Genomic DNA, 18778 nt, shown 5'->3' with positions numbered 1-18778 from the left:
GGCCCCGCGCTACAAAGGGCGGCGGCGAGCGGCGGGCTCCGCTCCCCGCGCGGGCACCGGGCGGGGCGGTGACCTTGTTTCCGAGGGAGGCGGCCCGCGGGGACGGGGACGGGGACCTTCACCAGGGAGATGCCCTGATCCCGCTCTGCCAGCCCGGGCTGGGTGGGACGGAGGGGGAAAAAGGGACTGGGGCAGGGAGAGGCGCGGAGAGGTGGCCGGGGCAGGGGCGCGGCGGGCTGGGAGCTTAGCCCGGCCCTGCAACAAGTTTGGGGTTTTCCTTGAAACCTTTGTGTATAGAGGAGTTACCCGAATAAGTCGTGCGAGGGGTTTGCTAGCTTCAACTTGGAACCTCAAAGAACCTGTCCGCATCGGAGGAAACCCGGAAGACGAGTGTGTGTGTGTGTGTGTGTGTGTGTGTGTGTGTGTGTGTGTGTGGTGTGTTCGCGCGCGCCCCCGTCGAGAGAGAGAGAGAGAAGGAGAGAGAGAGAGAGAGAGAGAGAGAGAGAGAGAGAGAGAGAGAGAGAGAGAGAGAGAGAGAGAAACAGGAACTTCTGTCACTTTCTCAAGGTTTTCAGTTTTCAAGCACAGGGAAATCCTGTGACATCCTAGTTACAGAGATCCTGGGGTAAGCCTGAGTCATACACACGCCTTTTTCTTATTTTAATACCAATTCATACATTAAAAAAAAAAAAACACAGATTGAACTCCAAAAGGCACTGAAGTGTTTAGATGAGAATTCCCTGCCGGGAAAAGGAGTGGAGCTGGGTGGGAGGTTTAGTTGTGGCCTGGATTTTTTGTTTTTTTTTTTTTTTTTGGTCTTTGTTTTTAGAAGAAGGTTACTGAAGCCATGTTGTGAGACTCTACCCCACCGTGGGTACCCTTTTCGGCAATAGCAACAACAAAACCTAGCTTTAAAATATGTAAAAAATGTGCAGGTCTGTTGAGAAAAGGTTAACCTGATTTAGAGGTCAGTGGCAAAATGCTTGTTGAGAAAACAAAAACAGGATTGCAGATGTTTTTCCTCCATAATGAATCTCTTGTCTACATCCTTAGCCACTGAGACAAATCAATTAAGTTATTATCCCAATAATGATACCAGCGAACTGTACCCTTCTGTGCGGATCGCGGCTCTTCTTACCGTCTGACCCCATGACAGGGATACCTGGTGGCTTTCTTATAAGACACCCACAGATGATTGAAGATATTGACTCCTTTTTCTCAAAGTCCCTTAAAAAATGTCTTAGTATTAGTAGAGCTGCAGGTATTTTAGCAGGGTGAAAAAGTCCTGCTCTCTGATTAATACTCTTGATTCTTTTACATGTTAACTTTTCTTTAAAAAGATAGGAAACACACCCTGGTTTGGCTGACCTCCATGTTGAAGTATGTGGAACTTTTTCTTGGGTTAAGAAGTCCTTTATTTTACTTAAATAATAATATCTTTATTGATGACTTGGCTGACTTGAACGCTCAGATTGTCTGGCTTCCCCAATCAGGCGTCTCTAAACTCACTTCACAGGGCATTTTGTAAAGTAAGGTTGGGGGGGGGAGGGTGGCCACATCAACTTCCTGAGAGAAGTCAATTTACAAAAAGTATTCTCCCAGCTTCTCAGCACCCACCCACCTCTCTCTACCTGAAAAGATGGCTAATTATGTTAGGGCCTTGTGTATTCATTTATTTGTTGTCAGAACTCAGCGGGGTGTTAACACTGAAAGCACACCCTGAAATGGGAAAAGGCTCTGAGGGCGAAGCATTTTGCTGTGAAGGGCTGGAGGTTTTGTGTGTGGAGGGGGGACAGCCTGCTGGCTGGAGCAAGCTGATAAGATGCTCTCTTTTCACTGGGCTCTCCTTAGATTCAAAGACTAAAAGGGCTGACTGAATCAGAAAAACAAACAGACTTTCTTTTTTCTATAGGCAAAGAAAGAAATGAATGTGTAGGCATTGTACAGACACAAGACCCCGGGTACCAGTGGTATTTGAGTCAAAGGTTTCTTTTGTTCGTACTTAGTCATTCACTGGAAAAGCACACTTCCAGCCCAAGGACCTGGTTACCAGGAGTGACTTTGTGATCTCATTCTGCCTTAGCCTATCCGGGGAAGTCTAATTAATGCCTTTTTTGTGATGTTAAGCTTGTACCTTTCAGTTCATACTACTTTGTTCATTTTGATGAGAGAATTGACCAGATTTAGGTCCATAATGGTTTTAGTCTAGAAATGAAAAATCTCAGCTGATTTCAGATAATTTGCATGAGGAAAAATCTGAATAAGGAATACTTTGAAAAAAAATCACCTTTGGAAAAGGCCTGATGGGTGAGATTTACTCATTCTATGAGTATAAAAGTAGCAGTTAACAATCAAGGAGAGCACGATGGCCTGGCCCCCTGCTATACTAAATGCTTTCTGTGGATGCCTGATTTTATCATGGTGACAGCAATTCTATAGGCAGGTACCATTGGTGTCTCCATTTTACAGTGAACACTGGGACATGAATTAAATGACTAGTGCAGAGTCTGGGCTACTGCCAGTGCAAAGCCAGGGTCTGAACCTCCGTGGTCATCAGGCCTTTAGAACCATCACAGTCCAGCTGTCTGCTTCCATGCATATCGTAGCAAGCACACAGCTTCTCTGTATCAAGGCTTATCACAGTTTAGTCTTTAGTCTCAGATGTCCAGGTTAAGGATTCGTACCACTCTGTGTGTGTGTATGTGTGTGTGTGTGTGTGTCTGCCTGTCTGTGTGTGTGTGTGTGTGTGTGTCTGTGTCTGTGTGTGTGTGTGTGTGTGTGTCTGTGTCTGTGTGTGTGAATGGAAACTCTAGATTGTGAATTTGTGATGATTGAAAGCAGGGTAATTGTCAGAAATCGTGCTTTAGTGTATGATCATACAATTTTTAAACCTTTTAATGTTTTATATACATAGCAGTCAGCCAGTATCAGTCATAGCAGCAGTGGGTGGTGCTCAAATCTGTCCCACGTGGTATAGCCAGGGTATCTGGGAGCACCAATCTCCAGAGTCATCTGGGATAAACAGGATTTTCCTGCATCACAAGCCTGTGAGCACATTAGACACACACCTGCTCAGCCTTGGTGAAAGGATATACTTTGGAGTGGAGTGATAACCAACTAGTATGTAGACAAAGTTTATTGGTTCAAATCTCAGTGAATAAATATGTACATCTTGTCACTGTTGACTGTGGCTCTTGAGTATATGTTATATGTTAAGCAGATCTGTCTGATTATATGAAAACAGAATCCACCAAATCAAAATGAAAACTTTTGTAATGGTAAAAATACTTCATTGTGTCTTGAAAGAAAAGGAAATGCTTCATGTTTGAAAGCATTTGAATATTAAAAATGGCTGTTTCCATTGTTATGGATGTTTCTTAAATTTTTAAAGTTTCTTCTACTTTGGAACTACTTTATTGAAACAGTTTACTTGGTGATGGCATACAGTTTGATTTTATTTATTTATTTGCAAACTCTGGCATGTAATAGAGCCTTTTGACAAGTAGTATGTTGTCCTAGTGGATTGCTTTGTTGATAGGAAAGTATATGTTAGGATTTCCCAATGTGGATGTATTTTTACCTACAGATGGTCCATCCTCTAATAGTTGTACTTGTAAATGTTGCTAACTTGTGATGAGTCAAGTACTTATCTCCTCAATTTAAGGAGATTTACATAGTTTGCTGCTTTCTTGAAGATTAACTGGGTGTAGCTGCACGTGAGGAATTCAGCAGTGATTCAGTGTTTGGCCTTGTTTGGAAGATGACATACAAAGCTGTTGATTAATCCTCTTCAAGCAGTTTTTGTTCACAGAAATTTGCGTTCCATAGATTGAGTTTTGTTAAAGTTTAAAGATTAAAGTGCATGGAAAACGTATTTAAATGAACACTGAGCCAATCCCGATTTGTTAGTTTTTACACAAAGGCACAGACATTGGTGGTTGGGGGGGAAAGAGACAGCAGAAAACTAAATTAGTAAATGTATAAGATCTTGTCCCCTCTTAGATTATGCTTTAAATCGACTGGGTTTTAGATGCCCATCCATAGGCTTTTGAAAAGCGTAGAATTCCTCATCCATGACTTCATGCTTTTCCTGTTAGGCACACCCTTTGGCATCTCACTACGTTTCCCATAGTTCACTTAGGGTTTCAAACACATTCCTAGATTGTGTGTTTGTTTCCTTCCTTTTAGAGACAACTGTCAAGAGATCTTAGTATACTGAGAATAGTTTTGGGTTGTTTTTTTTTAGCCTTTTCTTGATGGTGAGGGACAGTCTTAAGTTCTTCCAAATTTCCAAGAATCTGGTTCTGAAGTAGTCTGCCAATAAACACATATATGATGTATCCTTCTAGCCTCAGGTATATTTTAGTTCTCACAATAGCCATATAAAGTAGCAAAAGAAAGGCTTAGAAATTAAACAGCCCAGTTGGTAATCTGGGCTCAAGCACTGGGTCTGCCACTAGAAAGAAAAGACAGAAGTCAGGGAGGAAGCTTTGCAGCCCCTCCACTTGGCCTCCAGAGGACATGTGGTACACAGCGTGACCTGGATTGTAGCTCTGTAATTTATTAGTAGTTTTGTTTTATTTTGGTGATGTTGTTTATTCCATAAAAGCCTTAACTCTAAGGTTGTGAGATAGCATACTGGCTGCTGAGCGAAATACAAATTTCAGATAAACAAGGATTGTTTTTTCTGTAAGCACCCCAAATATGTTGCCAAGCTGGGTATTTTTTGTTTATTAAGTCTAATGACCTTTTCTCAGGGAATCTAAATCACTTTTTATAACAAGTTATAAAAAAATCCCATGATAATAAATCATGCAATATTTCTACTTTTTCTCTTTAAATGTTTATCTCTGCGTTCATTCCTGAAGGTCTTGAGCATATTCAGATTACAGGTGACTTTCTAAGCCATTTGGTCTAGGCATCCTCCTATATTCACCTCAATTGAGAGATCTCAGCTTCCATCCTGACCCAACCATTGGCATGCTTTCACATATGGTTTCCTAAGACTCAGTTTCTACTAAGTAAAGACAATTGTACACACTTCCCAGGGTAGTTGTTGCTAATCCTTCTGAGGTATTATTATTATTAACATCCCCACAAAGCAAGCAACAGCAGGTGGTCCTAGGGGACACTGTGTAGTTCTGGGAGACCTTGTCAGTCTCTTAGGAATGGGCCCTGTTTGTGTGTTTGTGTTTGCAGCCTCTAAGAAGGGACTATGTTTAGAACTTGGGTAGCCTCAGGAAGAGATAAGGACTAGGAGGTAGAAAGTGAATTTCCTCAGCTACATTTTTAAAAAAGAAATGGAAAAGTGAATCTCCTTACTTTGTAACAGTTGCTTGTGGGTTATGCTCTTTTGCAGTTTACCTTTTTCATAGCAAAAGGAAATCCCTTTGGTCTTTTACTTCATGTAACTATGTGAATGCGGAAGGACAAAAGAACATTGGCCTCCTTAGCTAGGAAAGCCACTACCTTTTATATTTGCTTGATATAATTATTATTATTTTTTATTTTATTTTATTTTATTTGTGAACATACTGTACAGAGAAGTTACAATTACATGGGCAGGATATTGCTTGATATAATTATTAATTAGTACAGTTGTGGTTATTTCCTGAATTCTTTCCTTTGTCTTATATATTTGAGTTTCAAGGATGTCATCTTTGCATTACTCAGAAAAATAAATAAATAAATAAATATATATATATATATATATATATATTTGTCTTTGGATTCCTGTAGGTGTTTGGTGTGTATTTGTTTTTAAACTTGGGTTTGTACAAAATACTATGCTTAATGTTCTAGACATTTAAAAAGCTAAATTGTAAAATAGAATGGACATATATGGAAAAGGGAGAGAGGGTTTTAAAAAAATTACTCCATTTTGGAGAAAGTAAAACAATAAAACAGAGAGACAGTATTTCAGAATATATTACTGAGTCACTAACTCTGTGGCTATTTAACACTATTAAAAATAGTAACAAAAGAACTTTGTGTTATAAGATACTGCCTTAATAAGTGGAAATCATACTGAGTTTATTCATTAGAATATAGGAAAATTCAAAACAATTCAGGGGAAGATTTTTATGTTTGTTAAATGTTCAAACAAGAGTCTCAAGAGTACAACTTTAAAAAGAACCAGGTTGGGTGCCCAGGTACACTTGTAATCCCTACACTCAGGAGATAAAAAGGCAAGAAGATTGCAACTTCCAGACCAGCCTGAACTATGTAGAGAGAACCTTATCTCAAAGAGCTTAAAAAACCAACAACAATGAAAATGTATAGACTATAACATTAACAAGTTTCATCTGTTGTACAGCCATGAGTGACTAGTTTCTTTATATATATGTATATATATATTTGTTTATTTACATTTTATTTTACTCTTCTAGTCTTAGGCATATAGTTATTTCTTGGTAATCAAGAAAAAGAAAAAAATGTAGAAAATGTAATTACTGCTAGTGTCTTAGAATTGTGGTGAAACACCAAAGAATTCTTTTTTTTTTTTGTCGGTTGTGGGGCCTGAACTCTGGGCCTGGGCACTGTCACTCAGCTCTTCAGCTCAAGGCTAGCACTCACCACTTGAGTTACAGCGCCACTTCTGGCTTTTTCTGCTTATGTGGTGCTGAGGAATTGAATCCAGGGCCTCCTGCATGCAAGGAAAGCACTCTACCACTGAGCTACCTTCCCAGCCCCCAAAGAATTCTTATATGTTGAAAAAAATCTCAAAATGCAGCATTTAGCGGGTGCAATACAGCATACTTGTAATCTCAGCCACCAGGGAGATGAAGGTCCCAGATCACTTAAAGCCATCCTGGGCAACAAAGTGAAACCAACCAAACAAACAAAAATGAACAAGATAAAGAAAAAGGCATGAAGACACTACTTTTTTCTAATACTTGATTTTAGAGGTATGGTTGTTTTTCTTTTTAGGTATTGTCAACAGCTAACTCCTATATTACCCTTTTAGAAATTACTTATTTATGCTAGATAATCTTTATATTTAACAAGTGTTTTTTATTTTTATATGTAGGCTAAAAGGACCTCTGAACTCTTAAAAAATGTTTTTAAGGCACGATGTATCTAGATCAGTTAGAATAGGGGAAAGGCAGAGATAGATAGATAGATAGATAGATAGATAGATAGATAGATAGATAGATAGATAGATAGGTAGATAGATAGATAGATAGAGATAATTTCATACCTTAGGTTACTTTTCAGAAGAATAGGTTTTACAAATATCCTAAATATTGAGAGGTTATCACAGTCTCCTATTTTCATTTGGCTTCCAACCATATTTAAATCTGTAGTTCACACACACACACACACACACACACACACACACACACACACACACACAGTTCTGTATTTAATGTGACAAACCAAGACTTATGTCAGAATCCTTTGAGTATGTTCAATTTTGACTACTCACAATGATCTTCATTTCCAACTTACTTAGCTTTTAGCCTTTGGAAAGAGTTGTGCATCAAGAGGTGTGGTTTCTTTTTCAGAGACATCTTTAATGTATAGTGGAACCGTGAGAATTTCTGTGAGAAGTACAGGACCCAGGTAATTAACAATTGTTAGTGCACAACTGGGGAGAAGGAGCATTCGGGGTACCTGGGGATTTAGGTGTTCATTATAGAGGCTGACAGGTTTTAGGACCGAAGGAAGAGGAGAGAGCTGAGCAGAGGATGGAGAAATGAGGTGAAGGGAGAGAGGATACAGTGTTACCTTGTTAAGTTCTTCATTATTAGTTAATGCAGCAACAATCTATGCTTGTCAGATTGTTTTGTTGCTGTCTAGGTTGAGACAAATATGTAGCCTCATTGTTTTTGCATTAACTTGCATTCTTTATCCTGGTTTTTGTTTATTCCCCCCCCTCCCCACCAGTCTCTTCACTCTTCATATTAGTCCCATCATTTAGCATTGCCTGCTTTTTGCCTCTCCTTTGGGCAGCAGTGTATAAGTCACCTTTTGGGAAGACTACTAATGATCAAGCCAACTATAACCTATTGAAATATTCTAGAAAATACTTTGTTTCAACTTTGTATCCTCCATTCACTGGTCAAACCTATCAGACCAATTACAAGAGACTAGATTGGTTATTTTGTTTAACTAAAACTGGGAAACATTGTGTTTAATAGTCATTAAGTATGTGGCACAGGTGGTTTTGAAACAGCCATGAATCCCTAAGAAGAAAAATGATATCCAGAGGACAAGTCAGACAGGAAAGCAGTGGGTAACAGTTTTAAATCTGTGAGGAACCAAAAGAAGGCAGTAACATTGTAGATGGGAGGGGCAATCAAGCATAGGTACACAAAAGCCTGTAAATTAAGTGTCAAGTGTTACATACATCGAATATCTCCTAGGTAGAAGTTCAGAGCTTTTATGAGCATGTCAAATGTATCTGTCTTGCAAAAAGTTTTGTGACTGCTGTGGTAGAGGGCTGGAGGATGAGGAGATGGGGTGCTGGTTGATCATGGAAGATGACATTTCAAGTGGAAAGAACATTGTAGCCCAGGGTTGAAGATGAAAGAAGATGAGCTCTATTAGGGGGGTAGTGAGAAAGTCAAGGCAGCTGGATCCAGAGTGCAGCTTGAATTGCAGTGGTGCCAAGATCAAGTTTGCTAAACTGGACCACTGAAGAGTATGAATCGAGGAGATACCCTCACAGCTGGAATAAAGATGTGAATTGGAGGAGTAGCAGTGTGAATACGTTAAGTAGAACAGACAGAATTTGGCTCGTGACATACTGATTGGTGGAGGGAAGTATGTTGAGAAAAGAAAGTCATAGGTTTCTAGTCTTAAATGATTGGGAAAATGAAGTTACTGTAACCGTGTTGCTCTGAGCTCAGTGTTGAAAAGAGCCAGCCTTTCTGTTAAGGAGATATTCTACATTTTTAGATGTAAAAAATAGGTGAGGTTGTCAAATTCTTCTGGTATTCCACACATCAGGAATTCAAAGTGCTCAGCTGAGTTCAGGTTGGTTGGTTGTAAGAAAAAATTGTCCAGCCAGGAGCTGGTGGCTCATGCCTGTAATCCTGGCTACCCTCAGGAGGCTGAGATCTGAGGATTGCAGTTTGAAGCCAGCCCAGGCAGAAAAGTCCCTGAGACTCTTATCTCCAGTTAACTACCAGAAAACTGGAAGTGGCACTTCCAGTGGTAGAGTGCTGGCCTTGAGCTGAAGAGCTCAGGGACAGCACCCAGGCCCAGAGTTCAAGCCCCATGACTGACACACTCTCTCTCTCTCTCTCTCTCTCTCTCTCTATATATATATATATATAGTTCAGCCTGAAGATCAGTCATATTTCCAGTAAGAATGCTCCTTGGAGCTCACAGATGAGCTGTAAGCATTTCCTTACTGCTTCCTTGGGTTGTCTTGAAGTAAACATAGAGGCTGACTCATGAGCACAAGGGATTTTTTTGTTGGCCCTGGCTTTTGACATTGTTTAGAGTGGAACACATGTGGCATATCTCTTTACCGGTAATAGACCCCATCTGTAATCATATAGTCATTTCTAACACCTGTAAAGTAACAAGCTCACTGCTTAGATAAAACCTCTCCCAACTCGGTAGGAATGTGGCCAATGCACAGGTGGGGTGAAGAGCTTAGAGGAATCATTCTACCACAATAGAAGAGTTTCTGAGGAAAGGTGATGGCTTTGGCTGGCCATTGGAACTTAACCATATAAATCATACAAGTGTGGTTTCTTTATAATACCATTCCAGGTGGAAATTTTTAGCCAATAGTTAGAAATACAGAGTTGGAGCCTAGAGAAAGAAGCATTGGGAATAAAGAATCACTTTCCAGAAGGAGGTATCAAGAAAAGAGGTAGGACAGAACAGGTTCTGTACTGGGAAGGAGGAGAATGAGTCTTTGGGAAAGTAAGGAACAGAATGACAGAACTCTGGGAGAGTCCAGAGGGTCAGGGAAGCCATAGCAGAGTCCTTTCAAGAAGAGGTGTTCATCTCTGTTAAATGCTGCCCAGAGGTCAAGGAAGACAAAGGCCCAGTGAAAGGCAGTTGGAAATATCTTTTCGGAGGTCTTTGTGAGCTCTTGAAACAGAAGCTTCAATGGAGTCTTATGTGTGTGCTGGGGGCAGGAAGGGGGGGGGGAAAGGAAGCACATTCCACAGGGTTTAAAGGGTGAAGAGGGTGTATGTCTTGTGGGAAGTCCAGGCCCAAAGAAAAGAGAGTCCCTCCCAATTAGAGGGTCACAGATCAGAGACAAGACTGTTGTAGCAGCTGACTGTGGTTATAAGGACTAGGAAAACAACAACAACAACAGGATAAGTGGAAGTATGATTTCTTCTCAAGACTGAGGCAGGGTAAGTCCTAGAGGAAAGGAATCTCTTCTAAGCTTTTCCTCTCCATGAGACCTGAAAGAGAGAGGCTGTGCTCCAGTAAGCTAGGAGGATTAGGAAGCTGACTGGTTCTTTAAGAGGTTACATTTCAGGTAATAGGTTAGGGAAGAGGAAAGGAGGGAGGATAAACATAATATTCCTGCTTAAGGAGTGTGACAAGGTTTTCAATAGCTGTTCTTAGGAAGTTATGCGCATTCAGTGGAGATGAGTAGAAAGATGACTGAGCTGTAGTGAGGGCTCAGAAGTCTGAGCCAACAAGATATTCTTTATTCAGCAAAAAAGTGGGGTGGTGATAGGGGATCTGGGTACTGGATTTATATGGAGTTTGACATGGGTAAGGTGAGGATGGCATACACTGATGTCACTGTTATAAAGGCTGAGAAACCAAAGAGAGATGAAGTATTTCCAGAATAAAGATGAGCATGGAGATTCTTATAAGATACAAAAGACCCTGGGAGAAAGGGAAAAAGAAGAAGGATAAGGAAGAAAGAAGGTGGTAGTAGTAGTAGTCATTTTCAACTCAGGTTTAGAATCTTAAAGATAGATTGTAATATCCTTGACCTTCTAGTCCCTAGTGCTATAAAAAAACAAAACAACAGAAATTCCCATCTTATAGAGTTGTTGAGATGATCAAATGAGATAAATCACATCTAAAGTTATATGCACATCATAATGCCTGTGGACATAGGTGGTTATAATTATTATGATAAAGCTCTTATATCAGTTATGCTTTCCTATTACTATTGTAATATTTGCATAAATCAAATCGTATTTCAAAGAGATCACAAACTGAAATCTGTTGTTTAAAATCTAAACTAGAAGCCATCCAAGTATAAAAATATCAAAATATCCTAAGTTACTTGAGTGTATTTCATTGTTTTCTTAAATTCATTTTATCATGGAACCACTGACTATACTCTTGGAACAATAATTTTATGCTTAGGCTTTCTAAGTCTTAATGCTCTTAGTGGCAAATCTAAAGATAATAGTGGTTTAATGTTATTGAGTGATTAGTTGAAGCTATAAATGCAACAGAACTTGACATACTACCTGGCATTTCTTTAGCTTTTTCCCTCCTTCCTTAAGGTGTCTCTTCACTCTCAAAAGAGAGGCATGAAACTTTAATTATTGTTGATATGGCAGCTTTAATTGTTGAAGAATATAGTCATCTTTCTATTCATTAATAGAATATACTGTGGGATTAGAAGGATATAAAAAAATCTCAGTTTTCACTGGAAAAATATAGATGATTCTTATATGACTTTCCAACTTAAGGGTTAGATGAGTGAATGTAAGATTATAAGCTCTGTGTATGTATGAAGAATAGAGATGTTAAAGGTTTCTGAAATGGATGTACTAAAGTGGTAGGTGAATATTTTTCTGCTTTTGACATCTAATTTTAAATTGATGAAATTTTTCTATTTAAAGCTCTTTTCCCCCCAAATTTTGTTTGCTTAAACAATAGAACTCAAATTTGGTTCTATTGAATATTGACAATGTTCCAGGAATTAAAATACCCAGTTACAATGCAATTTGGGAAACATCACATACTATATAATAGTACTTAAAGGACTAATGATATGAATTAGTATTGAAGGCCACAGTAAAAGGTGTTTACCCAACTTTATGTATTTTATTGTTTTCCTAGGATGATGTAATCATGTAACCCCTTTGCCTTAAAATATTATTATGTATGTTCTTGGAACCATCTGGGAAAGCACATACTTAAAGGAACCTTTCACATCTAGAGTTGGTAGGGGTAGTGATGATCTGGACTGGCATCTTTAATTTATCTAGAAGACATCCATGGATTTGTGCAGTTTTCTTTCTTTAGAAGCCTAAGTCTTCTGACTCAGCACCCACATGCTCTCCTGTCTTCAACATCTTTGCCTTTCCAAATGTGCCACATCCCTACACCAATGCTATTCTAATGAACTCAGCTTTTAAAGCAATGATTAAGCTGGGCACCAGTGGCTCATACCTGTAATCCTACCTACTCAGGAGGCTGAGATCTGAGGATTATGGTTCAAAGCCATCCTGGGCAGGAAAGTCTTTAAGACTATTATCTCCAATTAACCACCAGAAAACCAGAAGTGGCTTGAACTGAAGAGCTGAGAGACAGTGCCCAGGCCCAGAGTTCAAACCCCATGACTGACCACAACAAAAAAACAAAAATCCAATCATTAATGGGGCTTCAAAATTGTTTCCATGGGTGCTGAGAGGCCTTGGGGGAAGGTATATTAGGGTTATCTTCAGATGAAACACAAGTATCAGTCAGCTTTTAATTCTTTTTTGCTATTAATTTCTCCTGTCTTAAGATCAATTTCCCCACCTATTTTATTGCTTCTTAAAGCATGAACCAAGTCAAAATAACTATGACATGAGAAATCAATCTAGTTTAAAATGCCAGTGATCTGGAAAACCCACACATTCCAGTTATTAATGAATACTCTTGCCCTCTAACTTGCCTTTCTCTCTTTCATGTAATTGGTTGTGGGCAGACAAATTTGCATAATTTTAGCCCTTTCCTGCATGACTTATTACAACATGCAGAGTTTACTCTGTGGTTTCTAGGTGTAAGTTCCTGTGTAGAAGAGAACACATTTAAGACTTTACGACCCTCCTATACTGAAAGCCATATGAAACATGTACTGTGCTGTGTGTTCTTGAAAAAATGTGAGTGGCCACTTCAGTATTCTTCCTAATCAATGGGATATTTCAGACACTAATCATTCATTCACTTGGAATATTTCTTTTCTTTTTTTTTTGTTCTATATTAGGTTCTTAGTTGCCCTGTCTAAAGAAAAGTAGTATATACATATATACATGGATGTGATAGAGCATGACTATAATTCCAGCACTTAGGAGGTAGATATCATGACTCAGGGATTACAAAACACTGTTGCCTTTGTCTTTTTGAGGGGACACAATTCAACTCACAACGACCAGGTTCCAGATCTCACTCAGTATAAGGCAAAACTCATCAGCCAAGCATCTTGATAGGCCTGAAATAAAACCACAATACTTAAGACATAATTGTGGTCACATTAGCTTCTATTTAAAAAAAGGTATTTAACAGGTAGCCCTATTGTACATAATATGTAAGGTATTTGTTTTTAACTTGAAGAATAGAAGACCTGTCTTTACAGAAGTAGTTTAAACATGTAAATGGTTCCACTTACAGTCAGCCTTCACGGACCTCCAAATTGTCCTGCTCTGTCTTTGCTCCATACCTACCATGCTAGCCAAAAATTCATTCCCTGATTCTCCATTCATCTCCAACCCTTTGTCATCACCAGTGGCCACAGAATTCTTATCTTCCCACTTTCATGATCATGGCTCCTTTGTCTTCAAGTTGACATGCAAGCTGGACCTTTCCCAGGAAGATGATCTTTGTAGACTCTCTTTTCTTTAGTCCTTATACTTATGGAAAAGTGGAATTTTGATTTTCTTATTTTGGTATGTGAGAGTGGTAAGGTTGCACTGGAAAGCAGTCATACCCTTTGTATTGCTAGCACCCGTGAGGAATCAGTTGAGCTTGGTAGGGATGAAGTGAGTACCTGTAGTCATACCTAAAATAGCTTACCTAAAGCTGTTCTTTACAAGGAGATTCTTCCCACTTTTAAGTTTATTTTGAAGGCTGTGTTGAAAATTGTAGTTGAGTTAAATTCCTGAGTCTGATGCAAGAATCACAAGATGTACCTATGTTCCATTACGGATATCTCACTTTTGTTATTCTCAACCCTCTAAAATAATCTTTTTTTTCATCTTTTATTTTTTGGAGAATATGAAGAACATGCCTCAGGGGAAATTTATTTTTTTAAAAAATAGCTTAATTAGTCATTTCTCTTTACAAATGGATTCTTCCTTATATGTAATTGTTTAACTACTCAAGAGTTCTTTAACCTCTTGGTTGAGTGTCTCTCCTTACCAACTAGATTGCTGAATATCTTTGAGTATGGCAATCTCTACTTCTCTATAGCATACTGTTTGCTTATTTTATTCATATTTGGGTGGAGGGCATACTTTTTGCTGTTTTTGAAACTTCTTTCAAAATTCTGTTCCTTAGTATATTTAAAACCTGGATTTGCTCAGATGGAACTGTACCAAAGCATATCCAGTGCCTGGCATCAGGCATAGACAAGCTTTTTGGTCCTTATTCTAGCAAGTATTTCAGACACTGGCATAGCCAAGTGTCATGGAGTTCACTTCAAGGTGCTCCACACCTTCTGCCCAAAATGAGGTCATTGGGTTTTCCCAAGTGGCCACTTTCTGAAACTTGTGGCCACAGACAGTCACACTGAGATAATTTGGGAAATGAGTATATTTGCAGTTGGCTCAGAGTAGAAACAAAAATATCTTTGAGCTGTGCAGGAGGGTGCTAAGAAAGGCCTCTCCCAGGGGAAGACTCCCAGTGGGGTTCTATTTGTTTTTACCCAGTGTAGCTTTGCTGAGTTGTTAACCTAGAGTTGGACATTGAACTCTTTACATGTCAACTAGTGGGGAGCTGTCAGGCCTCTGACATTGGAGGGATGGTTGGCTCAAAGTGACAGATCAGGAAAGGAGAAACTGTTTGGATCAGCTGGTGCAAAAGAGGGTCTGGAGGGTGCGGCCAGAGAGCATGTGGGTTTCCAAGCTAGAGACATCTTTTCCTGAAGGTGGTGAAGAAGGAGTCAAGTGTCATCTGGCTGGGTGAAGACAGGACTGTGTGCAAGGGAGGGAGGGACAAGGTAGTGGTTGCTTTGCCTGAGTATCAAACACAGAACCAGTGTGTCCAGAGGAAGTCTCAGATCCACTCTAGAAACCGTGGAAGGCCCTTTCTAGTAGAAGAGATAAGGGGCTTTCCCAATGCCAGTGACAGGCTCTCTTGGTTCTATGTTGCTGTTTCCTGAAGTGTGATCTCAGGGCCAGGGCCATCTGCATCAGAATCTCTTGAGGGTCTCATAAAAATGAAAATTACTGGGTCCTGCTACATCATGGGAATACTTGAAGGTCTTTAGAAGCTCAGAAATCTGAGGTGAAATACCCCCGAGGGATGGTTCTGTATTGTTTCAGTGTCAAAAAATGGACTGAGTAATCTTGAAAATTCATCAGTGATATGGGGAGGAAATGTAAGTGTGTGCCCAATAGACAATGACAGCTTCATGAGTAATTGAGTCAAAAGTGGATCCAAAGAAAAACTGGAATACTTCTCTTAAAGCTGATGTCAGAAAAGTTAACAGCACACATTTCTTGGAACCGTGGTTGGCCAGAGTCCTGGTGTAGCTGGACTGATGCATTCAAGCAGTTCTAAGTTTCTGCTGGAAAGTCTCAAGGGTTTAGTCTGCGCTGTGGCCAGCTTTTTCCTTCTGTTCTCCTACCCGCTTCCCTTCCCTTTTCCTCCCTCCCTGCCTTCCCCTTCCCTTTCCTCCCCTTCTTTCTCCTTTTTTCCTTTTTTTCATGTCAGACATTTGCCCCATAATTTTTTTTAGTAAGTTTTTGGTGTACATGCATGTGTTGTAGAGTAAGAGTTTCTATGTGTTTTATAGAAAAGATAGGGCAAGGAGGAGAGATTTCTCAATATGTAGATCCCAAATACAGTGATTAATGGTAGTGAGTTGCCATTTGCCTTCTCTCATTAGTCCCTTTTCTTAGCCTCTCTGCTGTACATATAGAACAGACAAGATGGCCACCAATAGCCAAAACAAGAGAGGTTTCAGAGCTCATGCTGTTGCAAAGAGCCCCCACCACAGCCAACATGGTGGGCAATTCCTGCCCCTGCCTCCACATGCTCATCCTCCATCCACCTGACTTGCCATGAAAATTAGTTCCTGCTCATTCTAGAAAAAAAATTTAGTGATTAAAAGCTCTCCTAAAATGTGGAGATTTTACCCAGTTCTTATTTATCCATCCTAAGAGATAGACTTTTTTTAAGCATTAAGATAAAAAGAATCCTTGTTATAATATAATCTCAGTCACCTCAGGCCTTTCTCCATTATCACAGCCACTCCAGCTCCATTTACTACTGCTAATAATAGTATTTTGAATTTTTAACTCCTCTGCAGGCAACCACATATCACAAAGGTCTGTTGGATAGCTAGTAGGGAGAAGAGCCAGGACAATCACATTCTTCAGATTGGATAAACAGTGAAAATCTGGTGATCAAATCCATTGAAAACATCAACTTGTCCACCATGTATGAAATATGCTTGTCAGTTCCTAGATGACACCTAGCTAGAAGGAATAAGGATTTACACAGAATAGTCATTAGGAGAAGGAATAAGGATTTACACAGAATAGTCATTAGGTTTCAGAAGAATACTAGCATGCCAAGAGATGAGCCCAAGTAAACAGAAAGGAGTTGAATGGGAATAAACAATCATAAAATCTTACATTTTGTTAAAAAAATGGAGGGAAATTTAATATAACGCAGTGAATAAAAAGACTTCAGTGGATTGGTGTTTTGGTTTGGGCTCTGCTAACAAAAGATAATAAATGGCTTCAAGAATTTATGTCTCTGCTGTTCTGGGTACTAGATGTCTGTGAGTAGATGTTGTTGAATTCTGTCTTTTGAGTTTTTAGACTGTTAACTGCAGAATCATCACATAATGGACAGATAGAGCTCCAGAGAGTAGGGAGGGCCAATGTCTAATGGCACTAATCCTGTACCTAGCGTTCCAACTTCATGACCAAATCACCTCCTAAAAGTCCCACTGCCTAATATTCTGTTGGAATTTTCACAGATGAATCTAAGTGAACACATTTAATCAGTAATAATTGGTTTGACCATCAATGAGTATTAACCAACATATTGAATTGGTTGTTTAGTGTTCCCTACATTAACATAGCTAGAATAATACACAAATAGAGTCATATGACTGTAAAGAAAAGCTCTTGTTCAAAATTTTTTCTCTAATTTGAGGTTTTTGAAGTCATGCTTATTTTTTTCCCTCAGAAAAACATCATATTTGACAATTTGAGAAAATAGTGATTCGATCCCTTGAATTAGCTCAGAAAACTAGGGGTCTGCTTTCCGATTAATTTTATTAGTTTATACTAATTGTACAAAGTGAGAAGTTTCATTGCAGTATCTCTGTACAAAGATTCTATTTATCCTCTTTATTACTGTGTACATTCAATTATGTATGTATTTATTTGTGGTGGTATTGAGGTTTGAACTCAAGGCTTTGCAACTTGCTAGGCAGACACTCTACCTCTTGAGCCCTGCTCCCAGAACTTTCTTATCTGTGTGTGTGTGTGTGTTTGTGTGTTTGTGTGTGTGTGTCGGTCATGGGGCCTGAACTCTGGGCCTGGGCACTGTCCCTCAGCTCTTCAGCTCAAGGCTAGTGTAGTGCTCTACCACTTGAGCCACAGTGCCACTTCTGGCTTTTTCTGCTTATGTGGTGCTAAGGACTCAAACCCAGGGCCTCATGCATGCAAGGCAAGCACTCTACCTCTGAGCCACTTTCCCAGCCCCTTACATATGTTTTTAATGCAGTTCAGCATTTCCTTTTCCTATGTGTATTCATTTTAATAGACTTTTAGAACTGATAGTGCCAGCTTAAGTTATGAGTCCCTTGTGAGCAAAGATTTGTCATACTTTCTATTAGTTAGAGGAAGAATATCTTTCTTGCTTATAATCACAGTGAAAGTTGTAGATTGGTGGCCTGTTTTGCACTCTCTTCATGTTCTGTGCTTCGGAATAGCTCTGAAGGTACTTACTATATGGCTGGATCCCTTCTAGGTACGCATCTTTTCTCTGCTGGTGACAGCAGCCATATTCTCGGTATGTGGGAGTTTCAGAGAGGGGCTTTAACATCAAATCATATGTATTTAGAACTACAGATGGCAAAACAAACCCAATTTTAAAAAGTACAAGAACTAGGGCCATTTTGATAGGTTTAAGCCCTTCCTGCCTTTCCTGATGAATTACTTTACCATCCCCACCCTAGCTTTACCTGACTTTAATATAATCTTAAATTTATTTAACCCATAGGACCCCTTTTCTTTTCTCTCTTAATTTTCTCCATTATTTTCTTCTATGTGTTCATGGAAAGGGCTCCAAAATGGGAGGAGGGGTTGAGAAACTGCTTTCTGTACAAGTCAGTTTGAGATGCTGCTGGGCTCTTGGGTACCACATTCTGTAAGACATTGGGAAAGGTGGACTCCAGTGTACATTTCACATACTGAGCTCTTTTGACAAGCTTGGGATTTCCTGAGGGGTCTGCGGTTGTTGTATAGTCTCCACATCAACTCTCTTAGCAAGAATAGAATAGGTAGCATGCCCTTACACATGAAAAGGTGACACTGGGAGGTGTTAAATAGGTAGCCCAAGGTCAAATAGAGAGTGAGTGAGTAACCATGGTGGCATCTGAACTTGGGGTTGATTTCAGAATCCATTCTTTCAACCCTAATTTATTCTCTACTGCCATCTT

The 18778-nt window shown here is 39.5% G+C and overlaps 2 protein-coding genes across 7 annotated transcripts in view; one reads left to right on the top strand and one right to left on the bottom strand.

The window, feature by feature from the left end:
• Nucleotides 1-2599, bottom strand: part of LOC105993766 — a 67551-nt gene extending 64952 nt beyond the window's left edge. Inside the window, exons 1-2 of the mRNA XM_013027129.1 lie at nucleotides 2517-2599; nucleotides 14-255 (exon numbers count right to left, since the gene is read on the bottom strand). Coding sequence (XP_012882583.1) covers nucleotides 14-255; nucleotides 2517-2599 — 325 coding nt within the window. The remainder of the gene's footprint in view (nucleotides 1-13; nucleotides 256-2516) is intronic.
• Nucleotides 1-18778, top strand: part of Rbms1 (RNA binding motif, single stranded interacting protein 1) — a 225942-nt gene that overhangs the window by 89505 nt on the left and 117659 nt on the right. The window lies entirely within an intron of this gene.

This window comes from Dipodomys ordii, unplaced genomic scaffold (assembly GCF_000151885.1).
Source record: "Dipodomys ordii isolate 6190 unplaced genomic scaffold, Dord_2.0 Scaffold5, whole genome shotgun sequence".
Taxonomy (NCBI): Eukaryota; Metazoa; Chordata; class Mammalia; order Rodentia; family Heteromyidae; genus Dipodomys; species Dipodomys ordii.
This window is presented reverse-complemented; position numbering and strand designations above follow the sequence as displayed.